Genomic DNA, 22,851 nt, shown 5'->3' with positions numbered 1-22,851 from the left:
TTCAAAATGCATTACATTAATCAGGTCCTTACAGCACAACACAAACAAATCACAAGACAAAATCAGAGCTTTACAAAATTTCTGTAACAATTCAACAAGATTTCAGTGTCTCATTATTTACTTTGAGGAAGTCCATGGCTTTACATGCCTATTTTTCCTAGGACTGAGATTGTGTGCGCTGGGACTCAGTAATTAAATGTATTTAATCTTTGAAATTCCGGATCACCTGAATCTTTTGTTTGGTTTCTTATAGAATTGTGAGCACACTCCCACAGTGTTCTGAAGATGCTTCATCATGTCGGCATGACTCATCTGCCAGAGAGGAGTAAAGACTAAGGGCAGTGATTATTAGCACTTCATTCTCACCCTCCTACTCATATGCTCCCTAACAGATTTAAACTGACAATGTCTTCAACTAAAGAAAAATTACAAATGCCCTATTGAAATGATTTGCTGAGTACTGAAAGACTAAAAGCCACTGGGCAACACTGGGTTAGCTGATTTAGATACAGAAAGCAAATTGTGACTAAAACTGCTGTACCTGTTTTTTTGTTGTTGTGTTTAAACACGTTTTAACACATTTGGCAGCACAATTTTCTTTCTAGATCATCCCCTTTCCTTTGCAGATCTAGCTTTTTAATAATGCATGCAGCAATTATTTTGTTCCAGTTTTATTATAGGAAAGAATCAGCAGGCGAAAAAGCAGGTTTTACAGTAGAGTATATCTTGCTTACTAGGGGACTGCATTCAATTGTCTGGAGGTTAAGTATTCAAAAATCAGTAGGACTTTTGTCAGGGCTAAAGACACATTAGTCTAACAATGCTTTCACAAAGCTTCCTGTTCCTGCTGTAGCTAGTCTGTGTTGGGTGCCCCTTGAACAACAAAATATTAGGCCCACATAACCTTATCGCTTATGTTTTGATTGTGACTAACTCCACGTCAACATAGATCATAATATGTTTTTATCTTTCCCATTGCACAGGATGTTAAATCCTGAAAATGCCAGAATAAGGCCACCGGGCCAAAATCACCTGTGCTATACAAAAAATGACTGGACAGCCTCCCACAGAATGTGTGCTGCAGGTAGCTAAGCCTCTGTGGTTTTTGACTGATCTTTTCTTTTTTTTTTCCTAAGACAAGGGAAACTATGCAGTAAACCTCCTGGAAAAAATGAATCTGACCTTCAACTGTGATCTCAATGCCTGTTGTACAAAATGTACACTCCACATTTATTTTGAAACACTTCTATTACAGTTTAAAGAGTGTCACTTCTAACTGAGATTAATTTTGATTCTCTCTGTGTGACACAGTTACAAGAATGATCAAACATAACTTGAAACATCATATCCACACATACAACAATCCACGGCGTGGTTGGAGGCTCATGCTCTTCCATAAACCGAGAAAAGCTTTGAAATAAAACCACATAAAAAGTGCACTGCAGCAAGATTAAAAAAATAAACCATAAAAATTTAATAAATTAAAACTTTTAAGTATAGAAGTTTAATCAGGTTGTCAGCAGCAAACATTTCGGATTTGAGTTTGTGAAATTAGGGTGCACTTTTAATAATGAAGCTAGTGTTAGACATCATCAATGAGTGTGTGTTGGTTTTGGAGTCTTGCCCAGTTTCAAACAGATCTACTGAACTGAAGTGTAAGTCAACATTAAGCTTAACTTTTTTCCTTCAAGAAATTTATCTAGAGGCTTTATGAGACTTGAAAGTCCTCAGTTTTTGAAATGTGTTTTTACACACTTGTTACCTCATCTATGATGGGTGAAAGTAGCCCAGACATAGTGTCAGTCGCATGTCCTGATTTCGACTAGCACAAGATAACATTAACCTTTTTTAATAAAAACATCTACTGGCAAAACCAAACTCCAATAGGTCTCTACAAGCACACTGGGATATCTCATCAAAGAGTGCAATCAGCATCGAGGAGGTATGACAAATGTGTTTAAAACCTTCTCAAAGTGACTTTTATCAAAGAGAAATAAATCTGGTCATTCATGGGCATTCTCAATGAAAGAACAGCCCTTATATGCAGCCTGGGTCAGGCTTTATAGGGTGGTAAAATACTGTAGGTTTCTACAGTACATTGAGGTTTCTTAATGCAGGGGCACACAATTCCAGTCCCGGAGGACCCTGTCTAGCTGATCTATATATTATCAACTTCTGAAAGATCTGGACAAAGGTGTTGAACTGCTCCAGTGAAGCTAAGATATATAGTTCATCAAGCAGATAGCTACAGTAATAGTTCAGGTTGAATGAATATCTGCAGAGAGTTCAGTTTATTAGGATGAAATGACTTAAAGAAGTTTGTGCAATTTTTACTCACATATTTTTTGCTTCACCATTTTATTGGATAGAAGCCTTATCTGTTCATTTGAAAGTCACATGAATAAAAATATTAGATATCATCATAAAGACAGAATGGGGTCTAATTTCCAAACGATTTTAATATTTCAATGCATAAATGCAGTCTCATAAATCAACACATTCTGTTTTTGAATAGCATCACAATATGCATGTGAGCATACAAACTGCATAGGGCAACTATAGATTATTAATTGCACCACATTCAGGAACTGCCATCAAGTTTTTATTAGTTTAAAAACTATTTTAATTACTTAAAACCTCTTTAGTGAACAACAAAATTAAATCACAAACTTTTAACAAAGGTGGCCACATAATTATCAAGATTCCCATGAGCTCAGTGAATAACGCAAGTGGTTATCTACACTAATTATCCCTAACAGAAGTGGTATTTGTGTTTGTGAAACCTCAATAAAGAGTTTTAAACATATTTTGCTTGTGTTGTGTGTGATTACAGAAGCCCAATCTGTTTTTGAAAATCCCTTAATTGCAGTTGGTTTGCATATCTGAAAGTGTGGGTTTGATTCAGAGGTTGTTTCACAACCGGCTGTTTCAATTCTCACTGGTCTGTGGGGTGATTTTGAGGTCCTGCACTGGAATACTAGTATACTGTTACTTCCTGTGAAAATTGGTTACGTAACTAGATTCATTCTTCACAATCAGTCCACTGTTTCTGCACAGAATAATTTTTGTCTACGATGAGGTGAGTGACCACTAGGAAAGTCACTGATTCTACTGAGTGTGTTCAGCAGCAGGGGTTCAGTACAGAGTGACTGCACCAGTTGTGGTTGTGGAGTAGAGGGTATGTAGCTGACACAGAAAGCATTATCTTTCAAGACTCTGAAATCTATTTGAATGCATGCAAAGTAGATTATCTGATGCTCCAGTACATATAATTTACATCCGTGCATTACAAACATGCTCTTGGAAGCACTGAAACTACCCTTCAGTGAAATCAATTTAAGCTGCAGTGATGAAGCACCACAACATTTTCCAGTGCTTAAAAATTCAGCTTCACTACCATTAAAAGCACCAACACCCAAGTATAGATCTGCATAACTCACTGCTATCCGGTGTTAATACTGTATTCAACGGCATGGATTACTCATTTCAGAGGCATGAAGAAGATCAATAGATAGTCTCAGGAGCACTGCCAAGCCTGGGTGGGAGTGACACTTGCTATCTCATTCTCTTTCATTTAAAATTAATTTTAATTAAAAATCCACATTTCTTCCTACTGAACTGCAGGTTAACAGCTTTGCTAGGCAATGTCAGGCGTATTGCCTATTGAAAGGTTCCTGAGGCACTCTCAATTTCTTTACACGAAATCTTCAATAACTGGCTCTACTTATCCTGCTTTAAACACATTCTTAAATTGCTTTAAAAGACTTGCATGAGCATATCAAACATTAGCTCATGAGCTCTGCAACTCTCTAGTACGTCCCATTATTTTTTTAAATATGGAAATTAATCCAAAACAGTTTACTAATGTGTTTGATTTTTGTGCATTGCTGCCTGTTACAATTTCCCATTGGTTACTAATGAGATGGCTTCTGTGTCTACCTGTACACCAACAGCTCCATCAATTCTAACTGCAGACAAAGCAGACAGCTCTTCCAAAGGGTCTGCAGGGCTGCAGAAAACACATCAGGCAATTTGCATACAGAAACTTTGTAACTCATAACCATGGGTGGCAGCACAAAGTACCCAGGCAGTAATTACCAAAAGCTGCAACTTCTTCCACAAAGAGAAGCAAAATGAAATCCAGGAAGTATTTTGTGATGCAATGACATATTCCAAAGAGTTGCTTAAATGGGCAACTTTGAATTGGATGAATGATGAATGAAATTGATTCTGAGTTCTACCCGTCAGATAACTTCATATATAATCAGTTGTGTGACTAGGACAATGCTGTGAAGCACAGTAGGATTCTTAAAAGTGATTAGAAGGTGCTGCACTTAAGAATGACATTCAGAGTTATTTTAAAACACAGCTCCAGCATGGGAACTTTAGCTGTACATTACGGAAGACAAAGTAGCTTAAAAGTTCCAACGAACAAAACAATGCAAACACATTTAGAAAAAAAACAACAAATGGATGTTCACTTACTTTCAAAAAGCTTACTTGATGGTAAAGACAACTAGCAGAAGCGGAAGCCGCTCAAGATATTCAGGATAAAATCACCAATTTTCCCCAAAGCTCCAGGCTGAGCACATGCGCTGCGAAGCATGAACAGTTTACACAGCGTTCTGTTTGTATACAGTCAGCTCAGCAGACAAGATATGTCAGTTAGGAAGTCAGGGACATTTTTTTAAAATAATTTGATTAAAATTTAAACTGTCTGGTTTCAGCAGCAGAGCCTGAACTCTATTCCTTGCCAGAAGCACATTACAGAGGCACAGCAAATTACTCCCTGAAGAAAATAAATTAGATTTGTTTCATTCGTTAACTCTCATAATAGCACTCTTTAACCTGTTTGACACAAATAATTCAGGGAAAATGAATTATTGAAGCTGGTCCACCAATAGCTAGAGGTACACTTTGTTTGCAAGGTACTTGCTAAAAGACAGCAACTGTGAAACTCCCTGACAGGCTCATCTTCACCATTATCTATTAATAGAATGTCCCAAAACCTACTAGACAGGTCTAACATTGCTCAGAGCATGAATGGTGTTATTAATGTTATTACAAAGGCATCATCTTGTTAAAGGATTATATCCCATTGGTGTGGGTCTTGTGTACAAGCACAAACAGAAAAAACAGTGAATTAAATACTGATGAGCTTCTACAGATTTCCTAAATCTTTATTTCTCTTTTAGCAGAAAACTCTTTTAAGGGCTCTCATGAAGAATTATTTCACTCTCCTTACCTTTTTTAAAAAAAGGGAAAGGTCACATGACACACAAGTTCAGATTGTCTGATGTGAAAAGACACTGCTTTTCAGTGGGGGTGGAACTGTGAGAATGATTCAATTTACAGAATTCTTACTCATTTTATGCAGAGTGAATACACTGTATAATAAGGCACACATGTACATAAGATACTTTTATACAGAGCAACTTACATTTGTACCCATTTTTACAGTTGGGCATTTTGCTGGAGCAATTTGACGAAAGTCCCTTGCTAAAGGGGACATCACTTGTGCTCTGCTAAAGAAATGAACCCACAACTTTCCTGTTGAGAGTCCAGACCCCTAACCACTATTCCACACTGCTGCTCTAACATATTTAGACTTTGAAAATCTCAGCATTCCCTTTAACGATTCTAACATCCCAGAGGGTAACAGCATATCTGCAGAAGGACTCCTATGTGGCTCAGCTAGCCAATGCACACGTGTAACACAGGCTGAACTCTGTAAACCAGACCACATCGGTACAGGTCTAAACTGTGCAATTAGCCAACTATGAGCAGGGTTACTTCAGCAACAGTGCACAATTTGAAGTGATTTGGAATTACTCAAGGTAATTCCCCCATCTTATCGTGTGACAGTAATGTTGCAGTTTATTGGGCACCTGAAGGCTATTCAAGACAGAGGTATTAACCACTGACAGGAAAATTACTAATGTATCACCAATCCAAAAAAACAAGTTAAACCACACCAAGTACTTCTACAACATACACAAGCAAGGTTACAAATCAGAGCACCATATGTTTATACCCATTTATACACCAGGGTATTTTACTGGAGCAATTCAGGTGAAGTAACTTGCCCAAAGATACAACAGAATTCAATTCCAATTACAAGTCCAGAACCCCAGCCACTGCGCCGCACTGCTGCTTTTGTTGGGCAAGAAATGTTACTTCTAGTACATGTAAGAATATGGAAATGACAATTAGACTTAGACTGGAGGATAGTCTATACAACAACATTCTAAGAGAATCTACTATTCCACATGGCATGCCAGGATTTTCAGAAGGCCTTTCATTAAGAAATGTCAAATTAATACAATGCATTAGTGAGACCTCATATAGAATATGGTACTGTATATGGTTTTGTACAAATAAAATATCGCTGCTATAGAGGGCAAACCGAGACACTGCCAGGCTTAAAGGAATGCCATACACTAACAGGCTAAAAAAAAAGAATCTTTCAAATGTTGAACCAAGAAGAGTATGAGGGAGCCTGATAGAAGTGTTCAAAATCCTACTGGATTTCAGAATCAAGAGTGAAACCCAACCCAGAATGAAAACCACAGAGAAATGTATTTAATACCCAAGAACAGTAAGCATTTGTAGTCTGGAACACACCTATCAAGCCATTCTGTCACAGCCAATATCCTGAATTCAATGCAGAAGCACCTAGATATGATCCTCTTGATCACACAGCAGATAGCAACCAAACCTTTTAGATGGAAGGAATGGTCTCCTACAGTTTATAAACTTTGTTATGAATTAAGCCTTTTATCCTGAGATTACACTTTTATTCAAATTATTCAATTTATTCAGATGCTGCTCTGTTGCACAAAATTGTGCTAAAACTGGAATGCCTCATAAAAGGGTCAATCAAATAAATTGCGAAAACTTTTCTAGCAGGTTGACAGTTTTCTCTCAACTTATTCACCTGTTAGATGATGTATGAGAGGTGGATGTTCAGACAGTTGTCTTTTCCTCTCTCCCTCTTTCAATCTATTGTTAGAAAACTGAGCTGCAATGATGACACACCAGGTGTTAGGACTGGCATCACAACAGAATCACTCTACTGTGGAGCTAGAAGAGTCACACTTACAAAGGTCACATGCTCACTTGGGGTCTAATTAAAAATATACTGTCGTATACAATACCACATGAATTATCGCCTGTGGCACAAGAAAGCATGCACTGTTGTCATATCAGACTGTTACTGATCTTTCTCCTCTGCCATGCTCTCAGACCTTATCTGCAAAACAGACACCTGATAGAGGCCTAGCCAGACAAAATCAATGATGTTTCTACTCAAAGCCTCTACTGAGAGTCAAACAGTACTGCTGGATATCATGTCAGAAAAATGTATCAGGCACCCAAAGGACAAGTAATTTATTATTTTATGTGGTTGCAACAGCTTAAGGTACTGCACAACATAACAACAATAACTAAACAAAGCACTGCTGCCACTATGAAGAGTAATTATAGTATTAAAATTTTCATTGGGTGCCCTGTTTTCCTCTCACAGTGCAAAGACACACAAGAAAGTAGTTTAATTTGCTTTTTGGAATGTGTGTCTGTGTCTGTTTGTGCCCTGTGTGTATCCCGCCTTGATAATATTGCTCACTGGGACACGCTGAGGCTCGCTGATGATCCTGTACTGGACACAGTGGTTAGAAAATGGATGGTTGGATATTAGTAGTAGTAGTAATTATAATAAACCTTTATTATTTAAGAAGAGGACATCAAACTGCCAACAGTGAGACCAATGTTCATATCATATAGTTTTTCTCAATCTACCATAATTTCAGGGTTAGGAAAGAAAATGATGTAAAAATGCATTGAACTCTGCCCTCTTGTTCCCAAACAATAACTCGTAGAATCTTTTTTCTAATAAATATAAATATGACATTTTAACATTGTGAGTTTTTAGAATCCATGGCTGTGAATTTGGGAAACACGGTGAATATAAAAATGAAGTGGGTTTAAGCTAGAGTATGAAGTCAAAACCAAACAATAGCAATCCAACTAACTCCTGTCTCTACCTTCCCTATCCATTAATTTCAACTACCCCAAAATTAACAAAGGATGTAGACAAACACTGAATCTCAATTCCCTTCCCACTTGAGCTCCAACCAAAGATTTTGCTTGTTACTATCTGAACCTGAAACATGTCTGTTGCATCAGCAACGGGAGACTCCTAATCAGTACAAATTAGACAGATCCTAGGCTGGTGATATGTAAGAATGTAAGTGTTTTTGGAAATGTTATTAATCATGTGGCTTCCTACTTCATGCACACATATCATCTGTCAGCATTCATCATGCAACAACTTGGGAAATAGGTGAGTATTAAACTATGTGCTCTCCATGAGTCCATTTTCACATGCTGTACTTTTCTAAAAGAAATGAAAAAGAAAGAAAAAACACAGCACAAATTCTGAGGCAAGGAACAGAGATTCCTTTCTATATCAGTGTAAAAAACACAACTGTAGCTCAGTTCTCCTTCAGTAATAATACAGAATCACAAAGTAACAATTTAAAACACTGACAAATTAAATCAAAGGCTCTAAAATGTAAATGTATGAAACCAATAGGTCAAACCTCAAAAGCACTACACTGAATTTTTTTCAGTTTTGTTTCGTAAAATGGCTATATACCAAAGGCAATGAAGACTAGCACTCCATTTCATTTTAAAAGGTCACGGTATCGGCTGAAACATTAGTCTAATAAAAAAAGAATTAAATGTTTTATGTCAAGAGGCTTTTATAGACTGTAAGTCTTCACAAGGTATTAGAAAGGCTTGTAACTGACACCTTTATTACATTTTAGAAACACAAAATATTTTTTTTCTGAAAACCAACCAGTGAATGTGTCTGATGGGCATTTATGCAGCAGTGCAACACTTTAAAAAACCACACTTGCTCTCTTTCCTATAAAATAAAACCCGGCAAAAATTAGGGCTATGGGACCGTTACTTACACCTCTTCACACGTTCAGCATTGCCCCCCAGACTTTCGCAATGCAAAGTGACAGGAGAGTATTTGAAACAAGTCACAAGTCGCTTACTGTTTGGGAGAATTACATTAATTCTTGTCCCTTCTACCAGCAAACGTCTTTTAAGTCAGCCACAAGGAACAGAAATTGCACCGTATACATAACTGCAAGTACATACAGTAAGAGCGTTCCGAGACATACAGGGGAAACATCATCTCTTCTCATCTCTCGGGGATACAGCAAAGAGGGATCTACAGCTATCAGCCACATGCTCAGTGCAATGTCGGAGGGCTACTGTGGGAAGAACTGGCACTTGATGTGATACACTGATAATCTATTAATGAGAACATCTGATACTACTGCTTGCAGGGGCTGTATGCTAGCATTTGGTGCTGAGCCATAACTTTTAATGCTCTACAAATCACAAATGAATTAATCATTTTACATAGATATTGTCATTTATCCCCTCTTTCTCCTTTAGAATAAGAAGTCTACATTAATTAAATATCATTATCAGGACACTTCATTTTTATTTTAACCTTCAAAGGAATAATAATAAAAAGTCTATATCTTAAACAACTTTATATGTTTAATAACTGTTGTCTCTCCATGTTTCACATTGCACAAAGAAATAAAAAGTTAACATAAGACTATTTTAATTCCACAAAACTAAATTTCCAAGAAAATGGTCTATACCAGATTTTAAAATTTGAAACAATAACCACAAGATAAAAAAATAAAGAAGAAAATAAATCATTTGATATAATCCGGAATTCAGATATGAACGAGTGGATTCACGAGCAAAATATTTCAAAATATTATTTTAAATTAACTCAGGAATGAATATTTAGATTAGTTATTTTTTTCTCCACTTCCTGAAGAGGCTGTTAAATTTACTTTTTATGTTACTGATAGCCATGAAATGGGATGCAAAATACATTGCTTTAAAAATGTGTTAAATTCGGGTCCAGTTGAATATTTTTTCAGAAGATAACAGCTCTCCAGAAACTTTGTAAAAAATGGCAATGATTCCTTGAGTCCTTCGTTAAATTAAAAATAACTTCTAGTATAGTGTTACATAGCAGAGTACCTATTCACACTGTGAAATTTATGCTTTGATAAAAGAACAACACATCTTAGTTTAAGTCAATGTAGGCCTGTTTTTTTAATGTAACTTTGGCACAGAGACCACAAAGAACAGAAACATGTCTTTCACACCAATTTGTCACACATAAAAAAGGAATGCACATGAAAATCTCACACTTTGTGCTACACAAAATAAAAAAGATATTAAGGTCCAGCAGCTAATTAAAATACCTTCTAGCCCCTTCCCAGGTACACCCACTTCCCCAGCCACACAGAGACAGCTAAAAGCTGGGTATAGTTTCTGGTTTTGACAGCACAAGGTGAGGTGAAACACTTCCTCTTCTGCACTGGAATGTTTGCATCTACATTAATAACTGGTATGAAGGAAGCAGTGTGATGCATACAGAGGGGGCCTTCATTATAGGTAATGAGGAAAGCACATTTTTCACTAGCTCAAAGCAGATGTTTTGCAGAAGCCAAAGCCTTTATAGACAAATAAACACCGGAAAATTATTTTAGGGGGTTTAACTTCACCTTATGAATTCAAGCCCTACATAAGCTTGAATTAAAAGAGATGCACACACTCAGACAGAAATTTTAACTCCTTTCAATCTATATCAATCCTGACAGTAACTCATGTGATCCAATTCTCAGTAGGATGTTTCCTCAGTGATGTTCATCTGATTGTCGGTTGTGACGGGGACGTAAACGGGCATACCCTGTTCAGCCGGTCTATGTTGAGGAGCTGCAGGAGGTCCTCCTCAAACTTCTCCATGGATGGGTGGAGAATTACAGACAGCTTGTCCAGGTAGCATGTGAAGCTTTTTAACAAGCGGGGCTTCCGCAAGCAGTCACCTAAATTGCAATCAAAACAAGCACATTTAGTATACAAGATCAAGAAAAACAAACAGGTGGGCCCACATCAAAAACATCACAGTTTACAGTACATTTTACAGAGGGAAACGAAGACGTTCATAAAATGGATTGTTACTTCTTCTTTCCTTGCTTAAACACGGCGGAGGAAACTAATGTCTCTGAAGCTAAGCTCTCAGTGCAAAAGTCTTCCTGTAGATTGGCAGAAAAGTTCAGACTCCAGCAGTCTCGCTTTTCAGAATTTTGATATAAACATCAGAGTTCTGGAAGATTTTTCTGACATGTCTACTTGGAACAAAAAATTGCAGGAAATAATGACTTATATGAGGAAATGCCAGAAAATTATTCCCTAAGATTCAGTGATGTCTCACCATCATTTTTCTCCATTGCATGCTCTGTCAGTGTATTCAAAGCCTCCAATATATCCACCATCCAGATGTATGATAGTGATGTGTCTTTACATTGTCTATGCAACAATTCCAATGATTGGGTCTAGGAGCATTTAACAATTGACTGCTTGACATGTTCTATAAAAACTGACCAGTGTTCCACAGAGCTGAAGAGATTGGACAGCTGCTGAAGAACACAAAAAAGCTGACTAAAACAACAGATGATTTCACAGTGTCACCAGGTCAGGTTGAGAGAGTGCCTCCCATCAGGGACATCCAAAGCTTTCTTGTTGAGCTTCAGCACTTTTTTCTTCACCCTTTGTTCATGCTGCTGCTTGTTGCACCTCGTTATATGCAATTATAATCTCGTTCTGCAATTTTCCTCACGGGATCAATAAAGTATCTATCTATCTATATGACTCTACTCTGCAGTCCAGAATGTCCAAATATAGGACAATTGTCCAAGAACACTATGCCTTTCCTGTGGTGTCATCAACTTTAAGAAATCCAACAAAGTGCACTAGGAAGCATCCACCAAAGTTGCATAGTCTGCTAAATGTAAAGTCACTGATACTGGAGTGACTTAGATCAGGGGAGTCAGACCACAATGACTAAAAAGTATTTGGCCATACTGACTTTAGCAACAATGGCATTTAATTTATATTTTGCCTAAAAGTAATCTTTAATGGTGCCCTGTTCGGCTGTTGTTACATGGCCACTCATGACTGGGTTGTCATTAATTCAATTTGCCTGAGGAAACTTCCATTACACAGGTCATACAGCTTTACTGAATGGCATTGATTCAGCCATTGGCTGTATTCAGCTAAATAACATTCAATGACAACAGCTCACGTCAAGACGACTTCCAGTATCTCTGTTCAAGAGCTAACATTTCCTGGGTAGTATTGTCAATTGCTGAGCCTGTGTTTAATCTGCCCTATTATGCATGCACTCTGGAATGTTTGTGGTCATTAACAGGCCATTTAACAGGTATTGTACTTCACAATACCTACCAATGCTTTACATAGTTTTCACCAATGTTATTTACTATACTTTTTAACCAGGTGTAACACAGTAAATAATTTGTAATTCACACCTATATTTTAACCTTAAGCATGCTAAGCTTTAATGGAACCCATTCAATGACTAACAGGTTGTTTTAATGATCTTTAAGCATCACTTCACCCTAATGGACAATCAAATTAAATGACTGCAAGCTGCTGCTTATATTTATAAATCCAAATTGAAGAAATGTATTGATTTTTTGGGTGTACCTGCATATTATTCAGCCTTAATGGCACACATGCTTCAGTGTTATTGCAGGTAGTATTAAAAAATGGTAAGAAAACACTAAACGAGGCAAAGCAGCTAGTTAGCATCCTTTACTGTGTCAAAAGACGGAGCTCTTAAAACTTAAAATGCCTGCCTCTTTTTGGGTTTGTGTTATTAATGCAATATTCTTTGATTCCTACTTCTAAATTCCTGTGTGGGAATAACACTTTGATCGTCCTGAAAGCTCCACAAGCACTGCATTTTTCTGAAAGAGGCTGCAAGGCTCAAAGGGATGTTAGTTCTAAAGTTATAGCTGCATTGCTGTAGAATCAATAGACCATGACATTGGGGACCGTTTCCGAACGTCTTACGAGATGTTTTATGAGCACTGCCGCTTTTACAAGGGGAAATGAGACAAGGAATTGATTGGGTTCAATTAAGATTCTAAAAATGTGTCGTTGCAAATTGGAACAATTAAAAAAAAGTAATGGAATCAATATGAACTCATTCCAATCTAAACAGGCTTGATTTTCCATTGTTCCTCCTCTAATAAATGTGAATCTAATTTCAGTTGAGGACTCAGATGATGGTCTCAGTTTAACAGTGCCACCAAGATCCTGTATTGATCAGGGGATGATAAATAACTCTAGAAGTGTCTTTACAACTCTAAATCTGATGTCTACCCGAAAGTCTGTTTCTTTGTTTGTTGTTTGATTAATGTTATTATCAGTATTGCTTCAGGGTATAAATTCATAGGTAACCAATTATTTTTCTCACACAGAAACTGATTATTTCAACCACCAGGACCAGCCAGAATATGATCACGTTGACTCCCAGGGCTAAAGCAGCCTGGCTTATAATCAGCAAGACAAACAAAGCACTTTAGGTTTTATGCAGAGACTTAAACCTGGATCAAACTTACACTTCTTAACAACCAAGGGCAAGCTGCTCAGAAACCCATAGCGCCAATGGATTACTGAAAGCCTGTTCTTGGTGTGTAATAAACCCACTCTGTCAAACTCTATCCATGTCATTAGCTTTCCTAATAAACTTTTTTTTTCCAAAGCAGAGTTTGACTTTCAGAACAAAGAGAGGAAAGGAAGATGTATAAAAGTCTGACTCTACAATAAAAGAGGGGTAATGATGTGCAACTCAAAATCCTTTCTGCCTATGGCTTGAACTTGAATATATTTCACACAATTAGAAAAGGCATCAGCCTATAGCGACTGTGCATCTAGAATATTTCGTTTTAAGTAGTTTATTATAATATATTTCTGTCCTAAAAACATGATATTGTGAAACAACACTCATTTAAAATGATTTTTAATATTTAAACATCTGCTGTATACATTTAAGAGCAAAAAGAGAAAAACTGCTTATAATTAAAGTACATTCATAAATTCAACATGAATAAATTCATGGGATGTAGATATTAATGGTGTTTGTGTCTGATGGATTTGCAAGTGAAAATTTCATTAATTAACTGGACTATTGCTTGGGTTGATCGATACTGCAGAATTAATTTTGCTCTGCTGGTGTATTCCATGAATATTATTTCAGAAGGCCCTGCATTACTCTAGTGGGAATTCTGATAAGCAGCCCAAATAGGGACAGAATTTAAATGAATCCAATATTTCTTTAACATGCTGTTCCTAATCCCCACACAGAGCATTTATGCATTACTCTGGCTGTTTGTCTCTAGTGCCAAGAGAATGTTTCCTTCAAGACATCTGTGTTCTGTTAAGAACATGACAAAGGAGAGTTATTAAATCTGTTACATGTGCTTTTGTGTGAATGCTTTGGACAGTTTGTCTAGCTGATAGTACTAATCTTGATTGACATACTCTTCAAGCAAATGCCTAATGCAATGAAACAAAGCTATGAAAAACACTTTGAGCTGAAAACTAAAACAAAGCAATGTTCTGTGTGCTTGAACATTTTTTAACCACAGATCTATCTTAAGCAAGATGCTGTCTTGGATGCCCGCCTGCATGCCCACCTTTGTAACCTTACATCTGTGACTGTGGTCATGACATGTAGCACAGCTCCGATTTAAAATCATTGTTATGTTTTCTCTGCCACCATCTGGGGAGGCGACCTTCCCCACCCTTGTGTGAAAAACAGTGTATCAACTGGACGACCACAATGATTGAAATCATCAGAGACAGGGCTGTTATCAGTGGCATGGAGAACCTGAGGGGGCTGATGAGAAATCACAGCCAGAGAAATCTATGGTGTGGCTGGGCAATGAGAGCTAAGAGATGCAGGTTCCCTGTACTCAGAACAGACTTCCCACTGCAATAAATAACTCCTGACCCTTTTAAAGGCAGGAGTAGGAGAACAGGACACTGCCACATATATTTTACCCAGGAGACAGCACGCAGAAGAATATCAAACCAAACCATTTTGGTGGTTGACACAGTTGTTATTCACATAATCGAACAAATAAAAGCCTTAGCAAGTATTAAATGGTTTCTTTTAGGTAAACATTCAGAGAGTCAAAAATAACATAGTAGTATTCAACACCATCACCTACCAGCACTTTACATGCAGCTTCTGGTCACAGGGACACGTCTAATTGCAACTCCTCTTAATGGTGTAGTTTAGTTTTTTGTTGTGTACTTTGATATATATTTTCCTTTCCATTCACTACAATTAAATTAATTTATTGCTCATTCTCTGTAATCCCCACTTTCCTGAGTACTACTTCTGTCTGTCTACCTGCTGCATGGCTCAAGGTGTTCTTCAAACAGCCCTGATCTTACCTGGTTTCAGACCTCCCAGATTTCAACTCGTCACAATTACTGCAACTTCATCTGTATTATTTCCCTAAAACATCTGCCTTCGGGTACTGACGTGATATTGGGATTTTGCAAGCAATGAGATACATCCCCTAAATTGTCCCACTCTGCTGATGACTCTCAGAGACCGGCCAAATCAGCCTTTATTCAATACCCATTCTGCAAACAACAAGGCAGGCTTTCTAAATATTTTCTCAACTTTGTGTTCTTGACCTGAAACCTGGAGCAGACAAAATGACGGCCTCTTGTTTAACGAGATTATACCTGCAGGATATGGCTTCTTTGAGCAATCTTTATCCTCTGGCCATGGTGTGGGCCAGATTGTTATTTATGATTTACTTTTCTGTGTAAGTTACTGTACCTCTACATTATTTTGAGCATCTTGTTTTAAATGTCTCTGTTCCCTAGTCTACAATCAATGTTACAATTTACAGACCCCCGAAGCATAATAATGTTTTTAAGTGAGTTTGCTGATTTACTGTCTCCGCTATGTTTCAGATTTAATAAGATCCTTTTTCTGGGTGACTTTAATAACCACACTGATTAACAGCCTTTCCAATTTAGCTACTGATTTGCTAGCTTTGTTGGAATGCGTTGGTCCAACACAGCTTGCTCTCAAAAAGGGTGAAATCTTGGACATTTTTGTCTTCTTTTGTTTCACACTTACAGTAGTTTGAACTAGTAAGTGTCTTTCTGGTCAGGTCTTTCTGATCACTTGGCTGTTCTCTTTGATCTAGAATTCTCTGTCTCCCACTCTCCAACTTTACATTCTGTACGTTTTTGCAACTGGCAATCAGTTGACCAGAATAGATTTGCTGATTCTGCTATCTCTTCATTGTTTTGCTTTCCTATCTATGATACTCTGGATGACAAGCTGCAAATGTTTGATAGCTCTCTTTTAACTTCTCTTGTTACCTAAGCTCCTCTCAAAAACTTCTTCCAACTCCTAAACTCAACGTGCCCCATGATATGCTGACCAGTCGCTTTCAATAAAGGCACTCTGCCACAAACTAGAATGTGGTTTTCTGGCATGAATGTACATCTACCATCCTAGAAGGACCATTTGATTGAATACAAAGATACAATGAAGACTGCTTGACTCAGCTACTTCTCCCATATCATTGGAAATCCCAGATACCCATGCTTTACCATCAAAGATTGCTAGAGCCAAACTTCCCTACTACATTACCTGCCTCATCCTAACATTGCAATGCTTTTTTTACCACCAAGATTTGACAGGCATCACATTCTCTCCACCATGCTTGACACTACTACATTTTCTCCCTGTCTGTTTGTTTTTGCTGGTCCTCCTCTTTCCTGTTTCTCTCAACTCGACACTGCATGCATTAGGATTGTGTATGAAACCCACCACCTTTCTGCTAGATCCAATTCCTATTGTTTTGTTTCAATCCTGTTATCCAGCCCTACTGTTCTCGACATAGGAAATGAGTCCTTGAGCATTGGAGTCATACCAACAGCTTTTAAAAAGGCTTCAGTTACCCCTGTGCCTTGACAATTTACATCTTATATATAACTTTCCTTTTCTGCAAAGATATTACAATGTGCTGTTGCAATACAATTTAACAATCAGCTTATTACAAATAACCTTTTCGAACCCTTCCAATCTGGTTTCAGACAAATACACAGCATAGAAACTGCCTTTGTTCAAGTTACTAACCATCTTCTTATGGAAGCTGATTCCAGTTCTCTATCTATTCTAATTCTCCCAGACCTAAGGGTTGCTTTTTACACTGTGAATCATGACATTTTTACTCTCCCATCTTGAAACTGTTTTTAGAGTTCTTCATCCCACTTGTTTCTTATGCATTGTTATTCTTATAACTGTTTTTTCTACTTTACATCTACTGTAAAGTGCTTTGAGATGCTGATTTTAAAAGCTCTATATAAAATAAAGTTTATTATCACAGTAATCCAGAAAGAGAGGAAGAAATTTAATTCAATGTATTATTGTTTTATGGTTTACCTATTGATATTATTGATATACAAATATCAATGGATTAATATAAGCAATTTCTTTCACAATCTGCAGTGACCATGATTTAAAGATACATTCATCTGTAAATACTAATTTCTGATAAAAATAAAGTCATTGTCTAGGTACACAAAATCCTTCCCGAATGTAACAGGTCTTTTGACTGCACAAAGAAAGCCAAATTTAAGCACGGGGTGATTAAAAAATATCACGCAGTTCTTTGATACAAACACACATTGACATCTTGCCAACATTTTAATGGTCTTGACACATTTCCGTAAGGAGGTGCTGGGACTGTTATAATAAGTATGTCGACTGCATCATCTCTATTAAATTAAGACATCAATTAACAGCAACAATTTGAAATGGTACAAGAACACACTAGGGATGAAAATAAACATGGGTGGCTTTTTCACTTCCACATCCAAGTGGTACTGGACTGGAAACCGAGATACTGCTATTTTATGGTTTCTCTGGCATTGCATACACAGAATCAATCAATCAATTTCACAATTCTAACCTACTTGAATTTCAGTCTAAACTACACTTTAAAAATTCAGTGTCTAAAGAAATAAAGCTTTAAGTAGTAGGATAGGATTATTTATTCTGATGTCACTTTAAGCTGTAGCTTGATAATGAGAAATGACACACCTTCTGCTAAAGGCAGAAGAAGCATGTCCTTCGAATTTTATTAATCAAAAGCTTGTTAAGTTTTAGTAACACTGTAACTGGCATCACTCACTGCAATGCCAGCAAAAATCAGGAGACCCAGAACAGCCAGGTCTTGAACTATACACTCAGTTAGCAGTAGTCCTGTCACTCCCCTGAGTATAATGCTAACCACTCCAAATCCTGCAGATATACTGCCTCATCACAGACCACCTAGCTTTACAAAGAGTCAAAGTCACTCTTCAGCTGTGTTCTTTCCATGTTGGTTACACTTACCTGAGTTGTCAGAGGCTGGTGCCACTCCTGGAATGTCCTCCGTCCTGGACACCAGTATGTTCTCTGGTAGAAGGTGCATAATGGTCTCCATCGCTGGGTGGGACTGCAGGGAGTACCGAACATGAGCCCCCTGGATTACTGTCACATAACTGTTTTCTGGGGAACACACAGGACATAAAATGGAATTTACTATCCTGCATGACTGCAATCATTCAACCCTCAAGGCTGTATAAAATTCTAAAGGAGCCAAGGACTTCTAACAAATACCTCTATGCTTTTATAGGACATTACCTAAAAGACATTTCAAAACTGTAAAAAACAAGAAAACTGGCCAGTACAACAGGCAAAACAACATAAAAAATGCTGCAAATGACAGTAGGTCATTCAGCCCGTCTTTCTGTTAGCGTTAGCGTAAGTCTGTTCATCATAAAGTGATTGCATATTAAAGGATTTTTAGCCAGAATGAATGGAGCAAATTAGCAAAATACTTTGTAAAGTTCTGTACGCTGAAGTTGTTGGATATAAAGTATTTTAAGTAAGGCATTTTTCAAACCGAGGCTTGAGTGCAGAAAAAAAGTCAAAACAAGCAAGCAGGTCAGTTATAAGCGCCAATAAGCACTGGAAATAAGCTGGCACAGGTAAGAACCACTGATATAATGGAAACAGTTACAACACAGGTATACAGCTACCTCAAGAGCTACAATTCTGCACTTATTCTAAGCCTCTATAGATTCTCACCAGTTGAAATCCACTTAAATTCTGTCATCAGTGCATTATATCACAGTAACTACCAAATGGCTAGGCAGCCTGTACCACCACCCTTTGTGTAAAAAAATACTAATTTCCATCCTAAACAGATTACGACACATTACACATTTCCAGTTGTGTTCTCTGTCTTTCATTGCATTGCACTGGATTAACTTTGTCAGCACCGTTTACAATTTTTTTAAGTGCTGGGTATGAAAAACCCTAGTCGCCGACTCTATAATGCACATCCATCATCTCAAAACCTGCTTGCTAGTAAATAAAATGTCATCCAACTCTAAGCTGTAAATGAGAAAATGTGGAACTGACATCATAGAACGTGGTGACTGGGCTGGTTCATACTCCACTGGCTTGGGTTATCCACATTCGCAGAAGCGTACTATTCAACCATTCAAAAACTTCAACTGACAAACTACTAGTTAAAAACTACATTTATAACACAAAGGTCACACAACTTCAATAAACTGTCCAACGGAAAACTAAAAGGGTACAGAGAAAATTCATACAGGAAAACAGAAAATATGTCAACACTCGGGTCATTCATTAAATGAAGGATGAGATTGAAAGTAGGGACAAAAGGGCACACTACTCGAGGAAGCTGACCCACATTTTTTACCTAAATCTGCAGTGAAAACCTGGTGTATTCAAAACCTTGACATTATATGCTTTGAAGCTAAATGTATCATGAATACACATTGGTGGATTTCACATTTTCAAACTGTCACGTCAAATCTATACCCACCTCCTCTGTAGAAGAAGTATATAGAAATAGCTACATACAAACTCTTCTAAGTCTCTAACTCTTCCAATTCTAAGTAACAGCTTTTTTTATCATCCCTGAAATAATCAGTAAAATAAAATACTGTTTTTAAAGAAATAACAATAACCAATAATATATTCTAAGTAGGGTGAAGAAGGTAAATTACTGGAACATAAGAACATAGCAAAAGTTACAAATGAATGTAGGATATAGGCCTCTCTAGCCCATTTGGTTATTAATAGTGAAATGATGGAAGGATCTTATCCAGTCATTTTTTGTATGAAGCCAACAGATTCAACAACATGGCTAGGTAGGTTATTCCATCCTTCTACAATCCTAGGTGGGTGGAATACGAGGATACCAATAAGGCAACAAAAACAAATATATAATAAAATAAAAAGACAATAAGTTATTTTATTTCAAATATGGCAAAAGCCCAATGCACACAACAGTATTGTAAGTGCAATATGACTTTAAATTTTAATAGCACCTGTTAAAATATGAATAGCACCTTTATCAAAATGGTAATAAAGGTTTTAACACTTATTAGTTATCACTTGTTATGTACTTCAAACAAACTTTTCTAAGACAATGAAGAGAAAAGCTTTCTATGGCTTCAAACATCAAAGCTTTACACATCCAAGTACAGTATGTAGTAGATGCAAGAAGTCAAAGTGCAGTTCATTTAATGTTTGAAATTAAATGAGCTCGAAATTAGTTTTAATTTGTTACAAAAAAGGCCATTTTCCAGATACTACCCAGAAAGACACTCACTAGGTATATCTCCCATGGTGCTCTGGATCTAAGTAGTTGTTCAGGTACAAGTACAAGTACCTGTGCTGGTTGAAGCCCAGGTAAAAATCGAACATGGTAAGAACATCAGAAGATGTGGATTTGGACCTGGTTTTAACAGTAAATTAAGACTTAAATGAAAGGTCAGGAAGAGGTCTCACCCATTTCCACTCTCCTGGGCATAAATATCCCTGCTCCGGGGCACTTACTTGTACACCCTGACTCACACCGTCCCTGTGCCCCATTATCACCTTTGTAGCAGCTCCCCAGCTCATTCCTCCTGGAACAAGAGGGGGTTCCAACACACTCGCTCTTACAGCATGGGTGGTGTTATCTTAGGCAGGCAACTTAAGCGAATAAAACAACAAATACTAATCACACCTCTATTTCACATTAATTGGGGTTTGGGCTGACTAATAAAAGGAACAAAATGAGAGGCTATAAATAAGACCTGAGAACTCAGAATAAGAACCAGACAACTGACTCTTCCTTGGGTCTAAAGATTGAAAATGTATTTTAGCACAGACAGGAAACAAAAGACTGCAAATTCCTCGTGGTTAAGAGCTTATAACTTAACATACAAATTCAAAGTTATTGTGGGAGTAACAATACTGACATTAGTATAAATGTTGTTGCAAATTACTGGAAGTTTTAAAATATGGGCATTTAAAATCTAAAGATTGAGAGGCCTGTGATTTCCCTTTAATTTTAGGGAACAATACAGTTTCAGATTTTATCATTTTGACAATGTTTTGGGAAAATATTCTGGAAACCAGAAAAAATGTTCTGGATTTGCAATAGCTCACTTAGAATTACCACTTTGGCATTAGGAACCTGGGAATAATTTTATCAAAACATGAGAAATTTATAGTATATGTCAAGTTCATTGAGGAACTAGAAAGTACTACAAATCTCTCAAATATTTTAAATGAGCATGAGCATATGTTCATTAGTTTAACTTTTACTCTGAAGATACAAAATGCTTCACTCTATAAAAAGCTACCAAGCAATAAGAGTAATTATAAGCTAAAGTAAATGTGCTATTTATACTTATATGGGAAAGCCAGAACACTGTGGATTACTTTAGCAATGATCAGGTATGGTATTCCACAACAATGCTCCTTTAATTGCCTGAATAAGATTTTGACACTGTGCCTAAAACCACAAGACAATCGAAACAGAAGATGACTCATAATCACAACATTCACATTACCTAAAGATCTTTTCCTACAATCCTTACTAATATGAGATGAACTTAATCTAAATCTATAAGCACTTTAAAAAGCCATTTATTTTAATTCTTCAATGCAATTTTCCAGGACAATTCTTTGGCACTGTCATGGACAAAACTGATTCCTAAATGTAATATTTTGGCAAACAGTCACATGCCAATGTTATCTAAAGATTAAAGATACAAAAACATGCAAGAAAAATGTGGAGAAATGTCTTAACCTTTTTACAACTATATTTGGAGAGAAAAAATGAGCCACTGATTTAGCTAATAACTTTAGATTCATATTATAGAACATGATAAATAAAATGTAAACTGTTCTAGAACAATTATGAGTCAGAAAAACATGTTTCTGCTTCTGCAGAATATGGCACTGTCTTATACTTCATATTCAATTTGAAAGCCTCAGCTTCTATTATCAAAGCAATCTGAAAAGATCTTATCACTGATGGCCCCTCAGTGGTGATATATTGGATGATAACAATTCAGTAGGCGAAGTCATTATGGAGCACGCTGCCTGGTGTGTAGGATGAGTCAAGTGATCCGGAGGTGACTTGTTCATATCCAAGTTGTCTTTCATGGCTGGGATACCCCATCGTGAGTGCAATGACCAATATAGCACTCCCTATGAGTCGCCAGACTTTATTTCAAAGAGGGAAAAATGAAGCATTGTTATTTCTGCCTTTTTTTCTCTCTGTGTGGCACAAATGATGTCAAGTGAGCAGGCTCATACCGGGACAAGGGGAGATGAGAGGCAAACACGCTTCTCTTCTCTGTGTCGGACCACATTCTTTGTAGTTGGAATGAAAGCAAGGGGGAAGACCAAAGAAAAAAGGAACAATCACAATCCTCTGTCCTACTGGCTACTGGGATACATACTGCAGAAATAAATAGATGACTCTAAGAGATAAATTGAGGTGTTTATCTTTAATAAAGAAGGAAATATCTCAA

General features: G+C 37.1%; 1 protein-coding gene across 1 annotated transcript in view; it reads right to left on the bottom strand.

The window, feature by feature from the left end:
* Nucleotides 1-22,851, bottom strand: part of nphp4 (nephronophthisis 4) — a 127,833-nt gene that overhangs the window by 69,668 nt on the left and 35,314 nt on the right. The window contains exons 5-6 of the mRNA XM_088938431.1: nt 18,353-18,508; nt 10,798-10,934 (exon numbers count right to left, since the gene is read on the bottom strand). Coding sequence (XP_088794557.1) covers nt 10,798-10,934; nt 18,353-18,508 — 293 coding nt within the window. The remainder of the gene's footprint in view (nt 1-10,797; nt 10,935-18,352; nt 18,509-22,851) is intronic.

This window comes from Atractosteus spatula, chromosome 20 (genome assembly GCF_055471065.1).
Source record: "Atractosteus spatula isolate fAtrSpa1 chromosome 20, fAtrSpa1.hap1, whole genome shotgun sequence".
Classification (NCBI taxonomy): domain Eukaryota; kingdom Metazoa; phylum Chordata; class Actinopteri; order Semionotiformes; family Lepisosteidae; genus Atractosteus; species Atractosteus spatula.
This window is presented reverse-complemented; position numbering and strand designations above follow the sequence as displayed.